Source organism: Lepisma saccharinum, chromosome 1, assembly GCF_977018435.1.
Source record: "Lepisma saccharinum chromosome 1, izLepSacc3.1, whole genome shotgun sequence".
Lineage (NCBI taxonomy): Eukaryota > Metazoa > Arthropoda > Insecta > Zygentoma > Lepismatidae > Lepisma > Lepisma saccharinum.
In genome coordinates, this window is record NC_139229.1 from 213120141 (window position 1) to 213135669 (window position 15529).

At 37.5% G+C, this 15529-nt stretch overlaps 1 protein-coding gene across 1 annotated transcript in view; it reads left to right on the forward strand.

The window, feature by feature from the left end:
- The window catches only part of LOC145991623 (protein spaetzle 5-like), a 154738-nt gene that overhangs the window by 84746 nt on the left and 54463 nt on the right, over positions 1–15529 (forward strand). The window contains exon 2 of the mRNA XM_083127688.1: positions 868–1043. Coding sequence (XP_082983814.1) covers positions 868–1043 — 176 coding nt within the window. The remainder of the gene's footprint in view (positions 1–867; positions 1044–15529) is intronic.

Here is a 15529-nt window from a genome sequence, read left to right on the forward strand (position 1 = left end):
AGCAGCCGTTGGACATGAAGCATGTGAATCTTTGATTTCAATGAGCACTCTACCGCGACAATAATACTAACAATAATGATAATTATAGTCAGGTGGAAAATATAACTAAAAATAACGAAGAATAATGTATGTGTTATTATCGTGAGGCTCATAATCACTAATTCTCATTGATGCTCTAGTGATATGATCTATCACGTTATAATCAAGGTGTCCCGAGTTGGGTTATGCTTATGCAAACCGAAGCATAGATATGTTTAATACCTGATAATAAAATAGAACCAAGTATAGTTACGAAATTTAATTAAATTAGTTTAGTTTACGATGATTTTCTACCACTTTTGGCTAATCGCGACGATGATGATATTGATGAAGAGACACTCACAAAGAACAACCATTCCCAGGCTAAGATTCGAACCCGGACGTACGGCGCCGTAGCACACTGTGCGAACGACTCTGCCACGGAGGTCAGCAGTGACAAAGATACAAACGTCTTTCAAATATAGTGGGACCACAGGCAAAAGGACCTGCGCAGAACCGCGTGTCCTGTGCATCGTACTCGCGCGTGGAGGGGAAGTTGTAGAGTGGAACACGCATCCGTATTGCCCGAATTGAACGGATGGAGGGGAAGATGCGCGAAGGCTATTGGCCGAAGGTTCCTTTGTTTGTAGTCGCTCGGTACTAAGAAAGGTGTCAGCATTCCCTCATTTGCCCCTTAAATATACGCAACCTATTTGTACAGAGAAATTGAGCGGGTTTCTGAGTGTGTCAGGATATTTATTGTCATGGAAACAACCTGACAGATGTTCTGCAATATTATTTTTTTACAATTCATTTTCGTAATTTTTGTTATTGTTTTTGCTTTTGCAGATGTGGTCCTGTTTTATATCTCTGCTCCTGCTTTTACCACTCCACACGAATCCACAGTGCGATCACTATGGAGGGTGCAGGGGGGACTACCCTTTCCTACCAGCTCCGCCGGGAAGGACACCCAACTGTGCAAAACCAGGGCAAACATTTTGTGAAAATATAAAACATTACCCAGCGTGAGTATTGTGCCTTATTATCAGTATTGTGTAACATAAATTTAGATTTTAACCTATACGAAAATCTTATCAAATATTAATTATGTATAGATGCTTATAAATACAATAACCTAAATTCATTGTGAATTCTTAGGTTTTATGAACATACAGAATGCAACTAATGATAATTCCTCTTTCTCGCTAAATTAAATTTCTACAGCTAAGAGTTTCACTACTTTACTTTCCTAAATAATACATAGGCATGTGAGCATATAATACAATAACATAAATATGTAAAAATATACATTTATATTTTATATGTATATTTATAAATATATAAATATAAATATAATTTTAATAATATATATAACATATCGCTCTTACTTTTGTAAGAGCGATATATTATGTAGACATTCGTGATATAAGAAACTAATTACGGTAAGGTTCACCACTACGGCATATTTATTTATTTGTTTGCCATCAACAAGGAAAATTTTCTGTAGTGGCTAATATACAATATAAATGGAAATCTTATGTATAAATAATGAAAAGCGCCATATATGCGCTATCACACAGAAGAAGAATAAATATACAGTAAAACCTCGTTAATCCGGACTAATGGGGGGTTTAACGAAAGTCCGGATTAACTGAAATAACCTAAAAGAACAGTAGTAAGTGCATTAAAACTCCGTTTATAGTAACAAAACATGTTTATTATGGTGTATTTAAAGGGCATAGGTGTAAATACACTGTATGCAGTACAGTACAAATCTGCGGGAAACAGAATTTCATCAGTGTTTGACTACCTTTTCTTTGGGAAGTTCTCTTGCTAACTTCTAGCTACATTTAAAACCTTGCATTCTGCTTTGTGGGGGGGGGACTTTTGCCTTATGCCTGTCCGGATTAAGCCAAGTCCGGCTTACCGGTGTCCGGATTAACGAGGTTTTACTGTATGTGAATTATACAAACCACGTCTATTAATATTATTATCTCCATAATATGCAGACTATACTACAGAAAAAAATATAAATAAGTAGATATATATTGATCTTAGATAATGATTTGTGAAGAAGATTATTTATTTGCAAATATTGATATTATTACCTTTTTATATGTTTTTTATTCAGATTGACAACACTTTCATGATTTTTGTTTGGAATTATTGTAGGCTGCTCATCTCAAATAGTAGCGATTGTTTATATCTTTCGGTTTTGGAGATGTTTTACGATAAGAAATTTCTACTTCATAAATTACATAGAGCGGCAGATATGTACGCATGTTTGGCCATTTCTTTGGGACTGAGCATATTTTAACAATTTATCACTCAGGTTCAGCATATTTTGCTATTTCAAGGTATAAAGTCGAAGTAGTATAAAGCTTATCTAGATAGAAGGCTTTGCGGCTGAAAAACACAAAGTAGTGAATGTAATACACTGTAAATCAAAAATTGAAATCATTAAAATGTGTGAGAAAATATCCCAGTACTAGGTACTGATATTTTGAATTTAAGAAATGGACCTATTCATTACTTCTTGCATGGCTCTCTTTTATTTTTTCAATCTTTACGCAAATACTCCGCTCCATGAAGAAAGCTATGAGAAAGTACCATTTATTAGAAATTTACATTAACATTAGGCACATATTTCTACATTTGAGGGTACATTTATGGAAATTTCAGGTCATAAGTGCATTTTTATTGTGTATATTTTGATTTTAGGTTAAAAAAATGTAGCCCTCTAAATTGCGTTTTAGCTCATAACCTAAAAGCATTTGGCACATTAATACATTCTCTGTGATAGCTAGCTCATTTGTACTGCATCATATCGCGGCATACACAGGAGATAGATAATTCAAATCGAAAATTCTTTGCGCCTAATTTTTTTCTAGCTTGTTATAAGTGTTATTACAAAAGCGAGATATACGAGCAATTCAGCAGACTTTTCTTGGAACTGCCCTATTGTATCTTTCGATTTCTTCCACGGCACGGCGCTGTTATCAGTTGGCAAAGATGGCCGAAGTGCTCAAGAAGTTCACGCCATATGACCAGCGAAGTGTTATTCGTTTTTTATGGTACAAAGGACAAACAGCCACAGATATCCACAGGGAAAAGGAGCCCGTGTATGGGGACAAGTGTTTATCAGTGCGAAGTGTGCAGTCGTGGTACAAGGAGTTTGAAAATGGACGGGAAAATGTGGAGGACAATGAGCGATCGCGCCGATCTCGTTCCTCGCTGACATCGGACAACATTATCCTTGTTGATGATCGACGTGTTCATCTGGAGGACATTGCCACTGAACTTGGCATTTCCTATGGTAGTGTTTACATTGTTCACGATTCGTTGGGATACCGAAAGGTGTCGTGTCGGTGGGTTCCTAAGCTTCTTGATGATGTCCACAAGGACTTCCTGAGCACTCCGGCCATCTTTGTCAACTGATAACAGCGCCGTGCCGTGGAAGAAATCGGAAGTTACAATAGGGCCGTTCCAAGAAAAGCCTACTGCAATGCTCGTATATCTCGCTTTTGTAATAACACTTATAACAAGCTAGAAAAAATTAGGCGCAAAGACTTTTCGATTTGCCCTCGTACATTAATATCGTAGGAAGTTAGCAAAAGTAATTGCAGGCTCGCTCGGGACACGAACATGTGTCTCTGGCTTGTCCCGTACTTCAATGTCTACCTCCACTGAGAAATTGTCAGCATAACTCTTAAGCTCGAATTCTGAGCAAGGCATAGATGTTCCTGTATATAATTTTATTTGTATTTTTCGCTACTTTACGTCACGCTGCTGATGAAGAGGCACTCATAAAGCCTAACTGTAGAGTAGGGCCGTGCATATCGGCTGAGGAGGAGGAGGAAGATCTAGTGGTGAAAGCGCAGTGTTGCCAACCGTACGGTCCTGACCGTACATGTACGGACGTACGGTCCAGACCTTAGTCCGTAAACTAAATACACGGCTTGTCAAAATTTGCTCTTGCAGTTTTATCCCTAATATTTCCCTAAGAAATTCCTAAACCAATCGTACGGACCTGGAGATAAAAATACGGTTCGTTTGCCATGTGTGTTCGGTATTATCCTTTTCAAAAGTTTGCAACGCTGCATAGCGAAGGAGGAAATCGGGTAACTCCCGTCGTCCATTACACAATCCCGTTTCTCTCACTGTTCATTGGTGGAGCCGTCTCGCGTCACTACTTGCGCAGAGACTTGTTCTCGTTCGCCTGGTCTATAGTTAGCTGGTACGGAGTTTAGGAAGGGATTTAAACCAGGGAACTTCATTAATGAGATCGCAAATGTATGTAAATAACAAGCAAGATGTAAAATGGATAAAATACTGAAAGGAGATATGAAGAGTAGGACCTTAAAAACACAAGGAATGTATTGATAGATAAATACACAGTACGTCATGTACTCTGGGTTGAGTTCTTGCTAAGCCTGACTTTTAGGTTAAGTTGTATGATGTTTCTTTCTTGTATTCAAATTTTTGACGTTCATATCACATTATTATTTATACTAATCAAAAAAATCTTCTACCATCTTCTGTAGTTCCCCCCACGGTATTACCACTACGGAATATAAAATTAATTGTACAGACACTGGAACCACGCCAATTCTTTTGCTCTCGCGGGGAATGTGAACTTTCGAAAATGCTTCTTTCTTTAAAACCTTAGCCAACATTTCCTTTTTTTCGATAACTCACCGGAATGTTTCCCAGAATAATAACATCGCAGCACTTCGCTTCCTTTCTCCGTTCATTTGCATGTTACAGGTCCAATTTTCCCTTCCCTGGTAAATCCGCTTCTTAAAAGCTTTTCAAGAACGTGCGAAACATTTAAGCGACGACGGAAACAACTAGCATCAAATTCGTTCCCAAATATTAACCAATAAATGGAAAACCACGTTCCATTTTTGTTCGAAAAGCACCTTTGATTGGAAAGTGACTGTGTTTATGCTCACGCACAAATACACTTCATTTTTTAAAAAATCTAAACAATAGTATAAAGACCTCATTCATGAACCATTTCATGGTAAGACTCATCCTCAAGGAGAGAAAGTGGAGAGCGCGTTCGTTCGCAACCAAAGGTTCCTAGTTCAAGTCCTTGGCTGGACATAGGTTTGGTGAGTGTTTCTTCGTGAAATAAAATCAAAATCGTTTAAATTTATGCGATATTTTTACCAAATGTTGGATCTTTATTATTTATTTATTTATTTATTTAAATGAACCTCCAGTTACAGAAGGCCTACAACTACAATACATATAAACATACATGACCAATAATACAAGTAATATCGAATATATAATCACAAATAATCAAATTAACCAAACGGAATCTATCTCTTGTATGCAAGAACAAAGACTTGTGCAATAATTACATATATTGAATAGCTACATATACACATATAATTGTAGAATATACTGGAAAATACATAGCGGTACCGAAATGAGTACAATGTATTTATTGTTATAATTTTGATTTAATCCATATTTTATAATTATACCATTAATGCAAAATAGGCCTGTTAGATTTCAGACCGAAACGACAAGTGAGACGAGCCTCTTCAGTGTAAAGCAGAACATTCTCCACGCATGCGTTAACAATAGAGGCGACACGATGCACGGTTTTGAGAAAACGGCCCAGCCCAAGCGACACGTGCAGCTTGTTGTGTCGTTTTGGTTTAAAATGTTCCATTTATTACTGAAGCTTCGCCCGTGTCGAAGTACGTAGTTGGTTTAACGCGCTATGAAGACCGATGCCCCAGGTACAAACCTTGGTTAAGGCATGGATGTATCGTGGTTATCCCACCGTCCCATTTCACCATTGATCCTCATCGTCGAGATTAATCCAAGAGGAAGAAAAGCGACGTAAAATAACCTCAACAGAAAGATAAAGAAAAAATAACCCTATCCTTACACTGCCATGGCTAAAACGAAAATGTATCAAGAAGAAGAAGAAGAAATATTATGATCCCAGATTTCTGTTCATACGAATCCGAAAACAGACAACAAAAAAGTTCCGTAGTGGAAATGACCCTTTAGTGCGTGATAAAAAATGTTTATGGCGCTTTTTCTCTTCTGCAGGTTATACTGACAACAGAGTAGTATCAAGACCCGACTTTCAATTCTTAGAACTGAGAAAGTAGACCGAAAACAGTTCTGCAAACATCCGTAGAGGTTAAAAAATAAATAAAGAAAATAACCAGAAAATATTAGCTCCCGTCTACTGCAACCGAAGTGAGAAAAGCAACGAATTACTTGAACAGCCCCGTTTTACGACACGGCGGAAAGCGTCGAAAAGGCCACCAATTAACAGCCTTATTCGCTCCCCACCCTTTGGCCTTTTGTCTTGTGCACTTTTTCACGACCTGGCCACAATGAAAGGAAAGTAGAGAAAGCAGGCGACACACGGGGACGTGCCGAAATCATATGGATCAGAACAGGTGATGCTTTGTTTGACGCGACATACTTTCGTGTCCTGCCTTGTCGTCTTAGCATTGACGACACTTCTCGACCGGACACTAAAGACGTGCTCTGTTTGTAAAACGATTCATTCGCAGATCTTCCTTCCCGTGCAGCGAGGCAGGTCAGTGAGTCAAGTCCAAGGTATCACGCCACGGACGAATGTCGTTGCCCTTTGAACGATCTTCCAGGAGTTATTCCTTTCCAACGTGCTTTAGAAAGGGGGAAAAGAAATGGAAAACCGATTTACAGATAAGTAAGAAAAAGAAGACTAGAGGTCAAAGATGAACAGTACAATAATTGGACCCAACTCCTACTACTCGCAGTTGAATCGGAGTAGAACTTTCTACAAGAAAGTGATAGTTCAGAGAGAAAAACCTGAGACTCAAATAACCATGTAATCTTGGAGCTGACCTTCACTATTGTTTTCTGTGTTCATTTCTGCAGTTTTATATGAAACTAATACTGTATATTTAAAAAATAATATAACTTGGATTGACAGATAAATACCTTAAAAATTTATGTGAAAGAAAGGCACCAGTATAATAGATAGTTCCGGACAAATTTAAAGAATATCGGACTGATTCCATACCGATTTACCGATGCCGGCCGATATTTGCCGGCGTTTTGAATGTTCGCGGGGTCCGCAAAAATGCTGCACAACACTTTCGCTTAGTCTAATCACAGATAAACGTGGTCTAATTATACTGGACGGTAGGCAAAATTAGAATTTTGCATTGACTTTGTACCAATATTATGTGAAAAAACTGTATTTTGTGATTACTTAACAGGTAATTTTGTATTCTGATGTAATTTTTTGAATATTTTAAAGTAAATATCTTGTAAATTGAGGGGTGTAAGGGGTAACCTTCCACGTAGTACACCCTGGACTGCATTTTGCAGACGAACGAGGCTATGGCGTCTGGTCCTATGGCCAGTATAATTCTGTGTTGTGTCCTGTTTTTTTGTCCTTACGTGTGCTGAGTGCCCCTTTACAGCCTCAGCTTTTAACCGAAGTCAGAATAATTTCATATTTTAGTTGCACGACATTACAGCTATGTTATTTTAGTTATGGTAAGTGGCTGGACCCCGTATAACGTGACGGGTGCAAGTTAGCCTAAGTGCTCATGCATCCAAAATTTTAAATTCTTATCAAAATCAAATCTTGTAACTTGATGCTTATCATTTACAGATTAACCAAGATAAGAATGTCCCCGGCAAATTCGCGGACTAAAGTGCGCAGAGAATTCTGATCTTGGTCAAATTGTATATTATAGCTAGAATTGCATGTAGGGAAAGAAATAAAAAGAAGGCGGTATAAAGAGAGACAGATAGAAAGACAGAAACAAAGGAGGAAGAAATATGGACAGGAACAAAGGAGGAAGAAATATGAACTGAAACAGAGAACGAAGGATATAGGCGGCGGATAAAGAAAGGAAAAGAAATAAATACAGAAAGAAATGAATAAGAGAGAGATAGAGATTCAAACAGATGAAGGAAGAGGGAGGGAGAGAGAGGAAAAAGTTTAAAGAAAGATAGAGATAAAAGAAATGAAATTAGGAGAGATAGGAAAACTTGACAGCCAAGGCAATGTAGCAGTAGGGTGACCATGCGTCCCGTTTTGACCGGGACAGTCCCGTTTTACAGGCGTGTCCCGTCGATATTATTGAAAACCACTACTTGTCCCGTTTTATATAATCCTAGGAGTTACCTTGGAAACCAAATCTAAATTTCAGAGACATTTCACGCTAAAAACAAAGTTGATGGAATTTTTAAGCTAGAATCATGGCAATACCGTGACAAAACACTTGACTGCATTGCTCTCCTCCATAACAATCAAAATGTTCCATTGTCGTCGACAATGTTCCAGCAAACAGCAGTTTACTGTTTTAGTTAGCTCGCTTCCCAAGTTGTTTTGTTTTGTGTCTGTATTCCGTTATTTGTAGAGCAATGAATAAGCATTGCCAAGAAGAGTATATGTAGTGTCAATGGGGACATGCAACTAGAAATTAAATTCCTGAATCTTGACACAAACTCAAGAGACAAATCTCGCATTGTGTGTCAAATATGTGGGGAGTTTTATGAACGGTTGGTGAAGAATAAAGTTGTTCTCAATAAGATTGGTTCTTCTGATAAATATGTACTCCTCAACTTCAGCGTAGTTGACCAGAAGGGACCAGAAGCACTATGCAAGTCATACCAAGATTGTAATAATTAATACGTTTTGACGAGAGATCATACTTCATTTATTGTTTGTGTTATGTGACCCATACTTTAATAGTAACAATAATTTTATAATTAGGCAAAACCGATTTTTCAGAAGGCGACGGGGAGGGGCTAAACTGACTGTGGTATGTCCCGTTTCCGGGTCAAAATATTATGGTCGCCCTAAGCAGATCAGACCTGAAAATATTTTGTTCATCTTGACCTCACCCCACGACGAAATTCAATGACATACAAAATTGAACCATGAGGTGCCTTTCTAACAAAAGAAGAATATAGAGAATATATTTGTCAAAACGGCACATGCAGAATGCATACCTCCTCCTTCATCAATGCATTATGTAGAAAGCAAGTATGCTAAAGGGCAGAAATGTCTATGCACTTTCTTCCAGAAAGATGCAAAAAACAAATTGCATGTGATTAATAGATTCAGCAAAGTAAACAGACACGATTACATAGAAAATCCCTTCCGGTGCAAGGGAAATGAAAGTGTCTCTGTTAATTACAAGTGTGGAAAGTGACAAGAGTACACCACGATGAAAAAAGGTAAATAACTGGAAGCAACATTCAAAATCACCTACTATCGCAAGTAACGTTGAACCAGCTAAGAAAATATGTGTAGATTATGCACTACACGTTCCAAACAATATTTTGCTCCCTTTTTTTTGTCTCAGATCATAATTAATATGTTTGATATTGTTAACAATATCAGTTATATCAGTATAACTTTCAGTTTTGTTTTTATGCGCACTTTCAAACCCAAGTGAGTGACGCTCAGACAGTTCGCGAGACAATGTGGTTGAGTGTGTGCGGTGATTTCATTCCGTACATCGCTTTGCATTGCAGCAAGTTTGTACGTACATACATTTAATAGTTTGTTTTAATCAATACAGCATTATTTATCATCAGTAAGTGTCATTATTCAACCATCCGCGTCGATTGATTGATTGATTTGATGTTTTAAGTCCATTTTGTACACAGTAAAGCTAATCGGGACTGGACCTACAGTTTAAAGTGGGATCCGAACCACTTGTGCCTCCACCGGGTATCGAACCCGAACCCCCCTTGATTCCATCCGCGTCGAATCACTTTATGGAATACAATATGGTCCTCCACTCCAGAACCATGGGTTTGTGATAAAGCGTCACGCAGTAAGTAATATCATTTTCCTTGGCGTGCATCGTACAAATTAGGCAGACCCAGCTCGGTCCTACAGACAAGCACATTTTGGTTCATCATAGCTATTTTTTTTCTAACACAGTACATATTTTTAATTAAATATTCTTGGTTCCTATGGTTTCGTGTAATAGCATCCAAGGTTACCAGATCTCAATCCAGTTTTTTATTACATCTGTGAGGTTCGTAATGTAACAGGGAAAGATACTACTCATGGAACACCAAGTAAGCATATTCGAAGTAGAATAACATGTGTAACTACAGGGAGCGAGACTGGTGGTTTGGAGGAAGATTGTAATGAACAAACACAAATAAATAAATATAGTACATGAATTATCATATGTTATACATATTTATTATGTTTTTACATATAATGATGCATCACTAAATATTAAAAATATGTACCTAGGTATATTATTAATTATATGTAAAGGAATTAATTTACTTCTATATACTATATCAGTAGAAAACTAGTTCCTTTACCAACAGCTTAAAGATGTCAATACAAAATGCTTCAAATGGGTTTATTACGTATAATTTTTGTTTAGTTTTCCTTTCTATTAATATAAATCAAATAGATTTCATGTTTATACTTTTCTTTCATTCTTGTTTACTTTTATTGTGAACATAATATTCTTGGTGTAGACTTGTTAATGGTCTATAGAAAAAAGACAGAAAAAATCACACACAGAGTCACACATTATCATTCGTTCATTTGTACTTGATTTCGATAATATCCTTAGTGAAGTATATTTGAAGTCTTGAAGTCAAAACTAATTCTTATCTTTGTTGTTATAACATAAATTGCCACTCTCGGATTTTTTTGGTGGGGGTAATATCCCTGCCCCCACCAGGATTTCGCACCCATGTTAAATGCATGCGCAAGAAACAGTTTCGTATAAGGTTTACATCTATTTAAATTATGTTGAAATCGCCTGAATGTTGAATAAATTGTCCGATATATTCTCCTCATGTGGAACATACAAGCAGCTCCATAAGTTGATTATGAAGCTAGATAAAGGCTATTAAATAACATCAATAAATTGTTTAGACCCCAAAAGACGATCCTTCTTTAAATCAACGTTATCATTATTGAAAGTCACATTTTAAGAATTCTGTTCTGACGATATTTTCTTCGATCTTTGTCCATCACGTCCATGAGCTTTGTACAGTTCTATTAAGTAATGTGGTTTGGTTTGAGTTGCTGTTTTAAGTCCACTTTATGCACAGTAAGGCTAATCGGTACTGGACCTACAGTTTAAAGTGGGATCCGAACCACTTGTGCCTCCACCGGGTATCGAACCCGGGACCCCTCGATTACAAGGCAATGACGCTACCAATTTTTATTATTAAGTAATGTGTTCCTAGAGTAAATACAAATATACAAAACTTCCATACGCATCCATATAAAAGTCTAACTTGTATCCGATATCACAGCATGTGGATCTGCCATTCGCCTAGCTCTATGCGTCCCACGAAGGAAACTGAACTTTGTTGCACCATGAGTGGTTCATGCGTTTAGAAATATATTACAATCATTAGAGAATTTTCTGATATCCTATATTTCTACAAGTAAATTACAAATCTACAAAGTGACACAAAAATGCAAAGACGAGGTTCTTCACAAAATATAATTTTTGGAAGGCAACAATGGCAAGACGAATAAATCCTCGAAATTGTTGTCCCCGAAGCCTAATTATCTTTGGTACGTACGAAATGCTACTTTTGGTAGCATTAATGATTAGTAGAAAGAGTAACAACAGTAATTATTTTTACGGCTCTAATAAACTATTATAAACCAATAAGAAGAAACCAATTTTACTCCCAATGTATTATTGTCATGAGCCAGAAATAAAATGCTGTGTAATCAGAAACGCCAGCAGTCCCCAGGTGAGGAAAGGTCGCCAAGGGAGTCTTGATCGAGGAAGCGAAGCGCGAAGGGTGTTGCGAGTGACAGTGTTAAGTCGGTCCGTCTAAAAGGTTTGGGCGAACCCACTGAGGACACCTTCGATGGACCGATACAGTTCCAGGTCGTGAACCACGAAGGAAAGCAGGTACAGTGGTGACACTTTGGGTTTATCATTATCAGTGTTTAGATATCTTGCTGGCTCGTGCGTGATCTTCCCTCCCCTTGCTTGTGTGGATTCTATTAAATATTGGTAAAGTACAATGAGGGTAATTTATTCCATTCCTCATACACATTCCTCATAGCCAAGCAGTTTAAGCCGACGAACGGCCTAAACGTAACATGTTATTATATAAATGGGGAGACTGCTACTCGAGTTACCAGATGAATGAATATCCAGCACAACCAACTATTTTCCATTATTCTTAAGATAATAAATTTACGCACCTCGCTTCAGAACAAGCTTTAAAAGTTAGAGAATTTTTTTTCTCAAAGTTTATGTTGTGTGACCTCTCACATAATACTATAATCCTTTTTTCTTTGGATTAAATGGCCTCCCCGATGGCGCAGTGGTAGCACCGTCACCTTGTAATCAAGGGGTCCCGGGTTCGATTCCTGGTGGAGGCACATAGTTGTTCGGATCCCACTTTAAACTGTAGATCCAGTCCCGATTAGCCTTACTGTGCATAAAGTGGACTTGAAAAACAAATCAATCAATGAATCTTTGGATTAAATGGTGGAATATGAAAATATAACCTGATTCCTGTAATTTTTTCACCCAATTTTTCGATCTAATGCAATTTATAAATGGCTATTCTGTTCGAATACTAAGCAAACGAAATTTATTTCAATAATTAGCAATAAAAATAACAAGCTATCTGCTTTTTGCAACTTCAAATGAACGCTAATTACCAGGTGGGAGGGGTCTGGGGCCCTTCCCCCTCTGACACCCATGAGCTCTCATTTTAGTACACAAAATATAAATTTCCCCACAGTATATCTATAAGAACACAGAGCACAATAAAATTGTTTTGCAATCACGACACAAGATGGCACTCAAGAGTTGTAATATCCGCAAGCTCTCATCCTCCGTCTCAAAGCATGTGAACTACAAAACATCACACATGGAAGTTGCAGTGATCTAAATCTTCTAGGGGAGCAAGGTACTGCCCTGGTATTTAACTTCTTTCTTGCGTATTTCAACCTAGGATTATTGAGCACACATAAGTCGTCAATAACCAGAAGTTTTATTAGTCGGATCCATTAGTTAAAAAAAAGTAAAGAATATTGGAATGTAGTATGTGTAAGTGTACATTGTGTGTATGTGTTTGCAATTAATGCTTTGAAGAAACACGTTTGCTCTTTCCCACTTCACCTTGCCACCGTTCTTTATACTCTTTGACTTCCACTCTATGTAAAAACACGAACGTGCGGAACAAGAACAAAATTCTCCTTTCACCTTTGCCTAGTTTGGAGTGTTTCCAAGAGGTTCATTAAAAAGCCATTGACAATGAAACATTGTGTGGTTGAACTCTTGAATGTGCTGAAGGGAATTATCCGACTGGGGAAAACAAGTCGCTTTCTTGACAGCAGAAGATTCTGTTTTGAAAGCTAGCCACCTAACGGCTCACGTTCAAGATTTATCGATAAGGTGCTCCAGTGAATCGGAAAGCTTAGAAACTTGTTAAACGTCAGATTTGCACAACTTACTTCCCTTCTAATTCAGCAAGAGCCATAACTACTGGAAGGCCAGTCGAGATGTCGCGCCGGGCGTCTCTCTAGACAATGAGCAAAATAATAACAAGTTCTGTGGAGCACTATTAAACTAATAATATTGTTGCTTTTCAAGTAAATAGATTGTACTCATTTTATGTAGAAGCATTTCTGCAAAGGTCACATTGCGAACGAATACACAAGGTACTGCATGTGATGAGTGATGATGACTAAAAATATGTTTGGTAACTTGAAAACGGTTCAATCCATAAATGGCGTTTGGCGTTTCGGTTAATACACCCCTCCTCTCTCACACACACATATACACATATCACAACTACATTAAGATGCATAAAAATATTCTCAGCATGGATTCATGTCAGTTCTAAAATAATACTTCGTTGTGATGTTCTGTTGCACATGTGCATCATTTTTGCACAGTAGCGGCGAATGGGTTCCAAAACTGGGGGCGGGGCAAGGTGCCACTTTCTCTTTTGGTAGATAAGGTTTAGCATAGTGGGGGAGACAAAAGTGGCAAAAAGTGAGGGCAACTGCCCTCCCCCACGCCCCCCTAATCGCCGACACTATTTTTGTGATATTCTTGTAATACAAACAATATTGCATCAAATATATTTTGTATGTTGTAACAATTGTACTCACAATATTCCATACTAATGCATTTTAAATTACCAAAAGTTGGATTTAGGATAGGCAAGTGGAGGGGTAAGTGCAGCCCACCCCAAATATATTAAAGATAAGGGAATTTATTCACAATAACCACTGCATTTTTCACTTTAACTCAAGTAAAATATATTATTTCTGAGAATATATATATATGGTCTACATAAACTTCAAGTATTTTTTGACCAAATCAAATTTTAAAAAGAAAACGCCTGAGCTGTCCCAGAGGTGTTAATTGAGTAACTGAAAAAATAATTCTTAGTTTCTATAACTGGCGTGTAAAAATGCTAGAAGATGAAATTTGAAAAGTGACAAATAGGAACAGGGTGTTACGTTGTGACACTTTGTAAGTTATAGAAGTGATAAATTGTAAATGAAAGTGGGAAAAATTCGGAAGATTCAACAGTTGTAATTTTAGAAAGTTGTCATTATTTTCAATTTTTTCCTTTAAAACATATGCATTAACTCAAGTTATAGCCTTACGTTTTCCCTAAAGTACGAGCTTCATTTCCTCTTACTTATTAGTGCGGACTAAGAATACGGTGAACAGTAAGAAATATCACTTTAATTTCTGCGCCATTGTAATATTTCATCTTCTAGCATTTTCACACGCCAATTACAAAACTAAGTATAATTTTTAGTTGCTAAATAACTATTCTAAGTGACAGCTGAATCGTGTATTTGTTTAGGATTACATTTAAATGGTTGTAATGTAGTACTTATTTGGGTTAAAACAGTAAACTGGAAGTTATCTTTTTAAATTGTTAGGGACATTGAATTTTCGCGATGCGCGAAATCGCGAAATGTGAAAAAAAGATTCAATTTTGAACATTCTGCACGTAACTACACTCCCAATGATGAAATATGCATGAGTTTTATTCGCGAAGTAATGCGAAATGTGTGATTTTCCACGAAATGAACGCTTTTTCGCGAAATAACCATGAAATATCATCAAATTAAGTAGAAAACACGCAAAAACCGGCAATCGAGGTTGCGCGCACAAACTGTCGATTTGTAATGAAACGTTTGCCTAACGTTTCCTACCGCTTGCAGCCGAAGAACGTTTTATCTTCGATCACATCAGGAAGACGCTGCAAATTGGGATTTCCCATGCACATAATCTCAGTTCGAAAACTTCGTTCCGTGTCAAGCTGCATTCCTTTCTTCTCCCGAATGTCTACTCAACTTCCAGTTTCATTGAACTTGCTAGCTGTAGCAGCGATAAGATTAGTCTTTTCCCGCACATCAAGGGAAACAATTGTAATGATGCGATCATTACTGGATCCTTTTTTATGTTATAAATTGTGTATGCCTATGTCTATGTCCTGTACGTTTGGGTTCTTGGCCGTTGGGGAG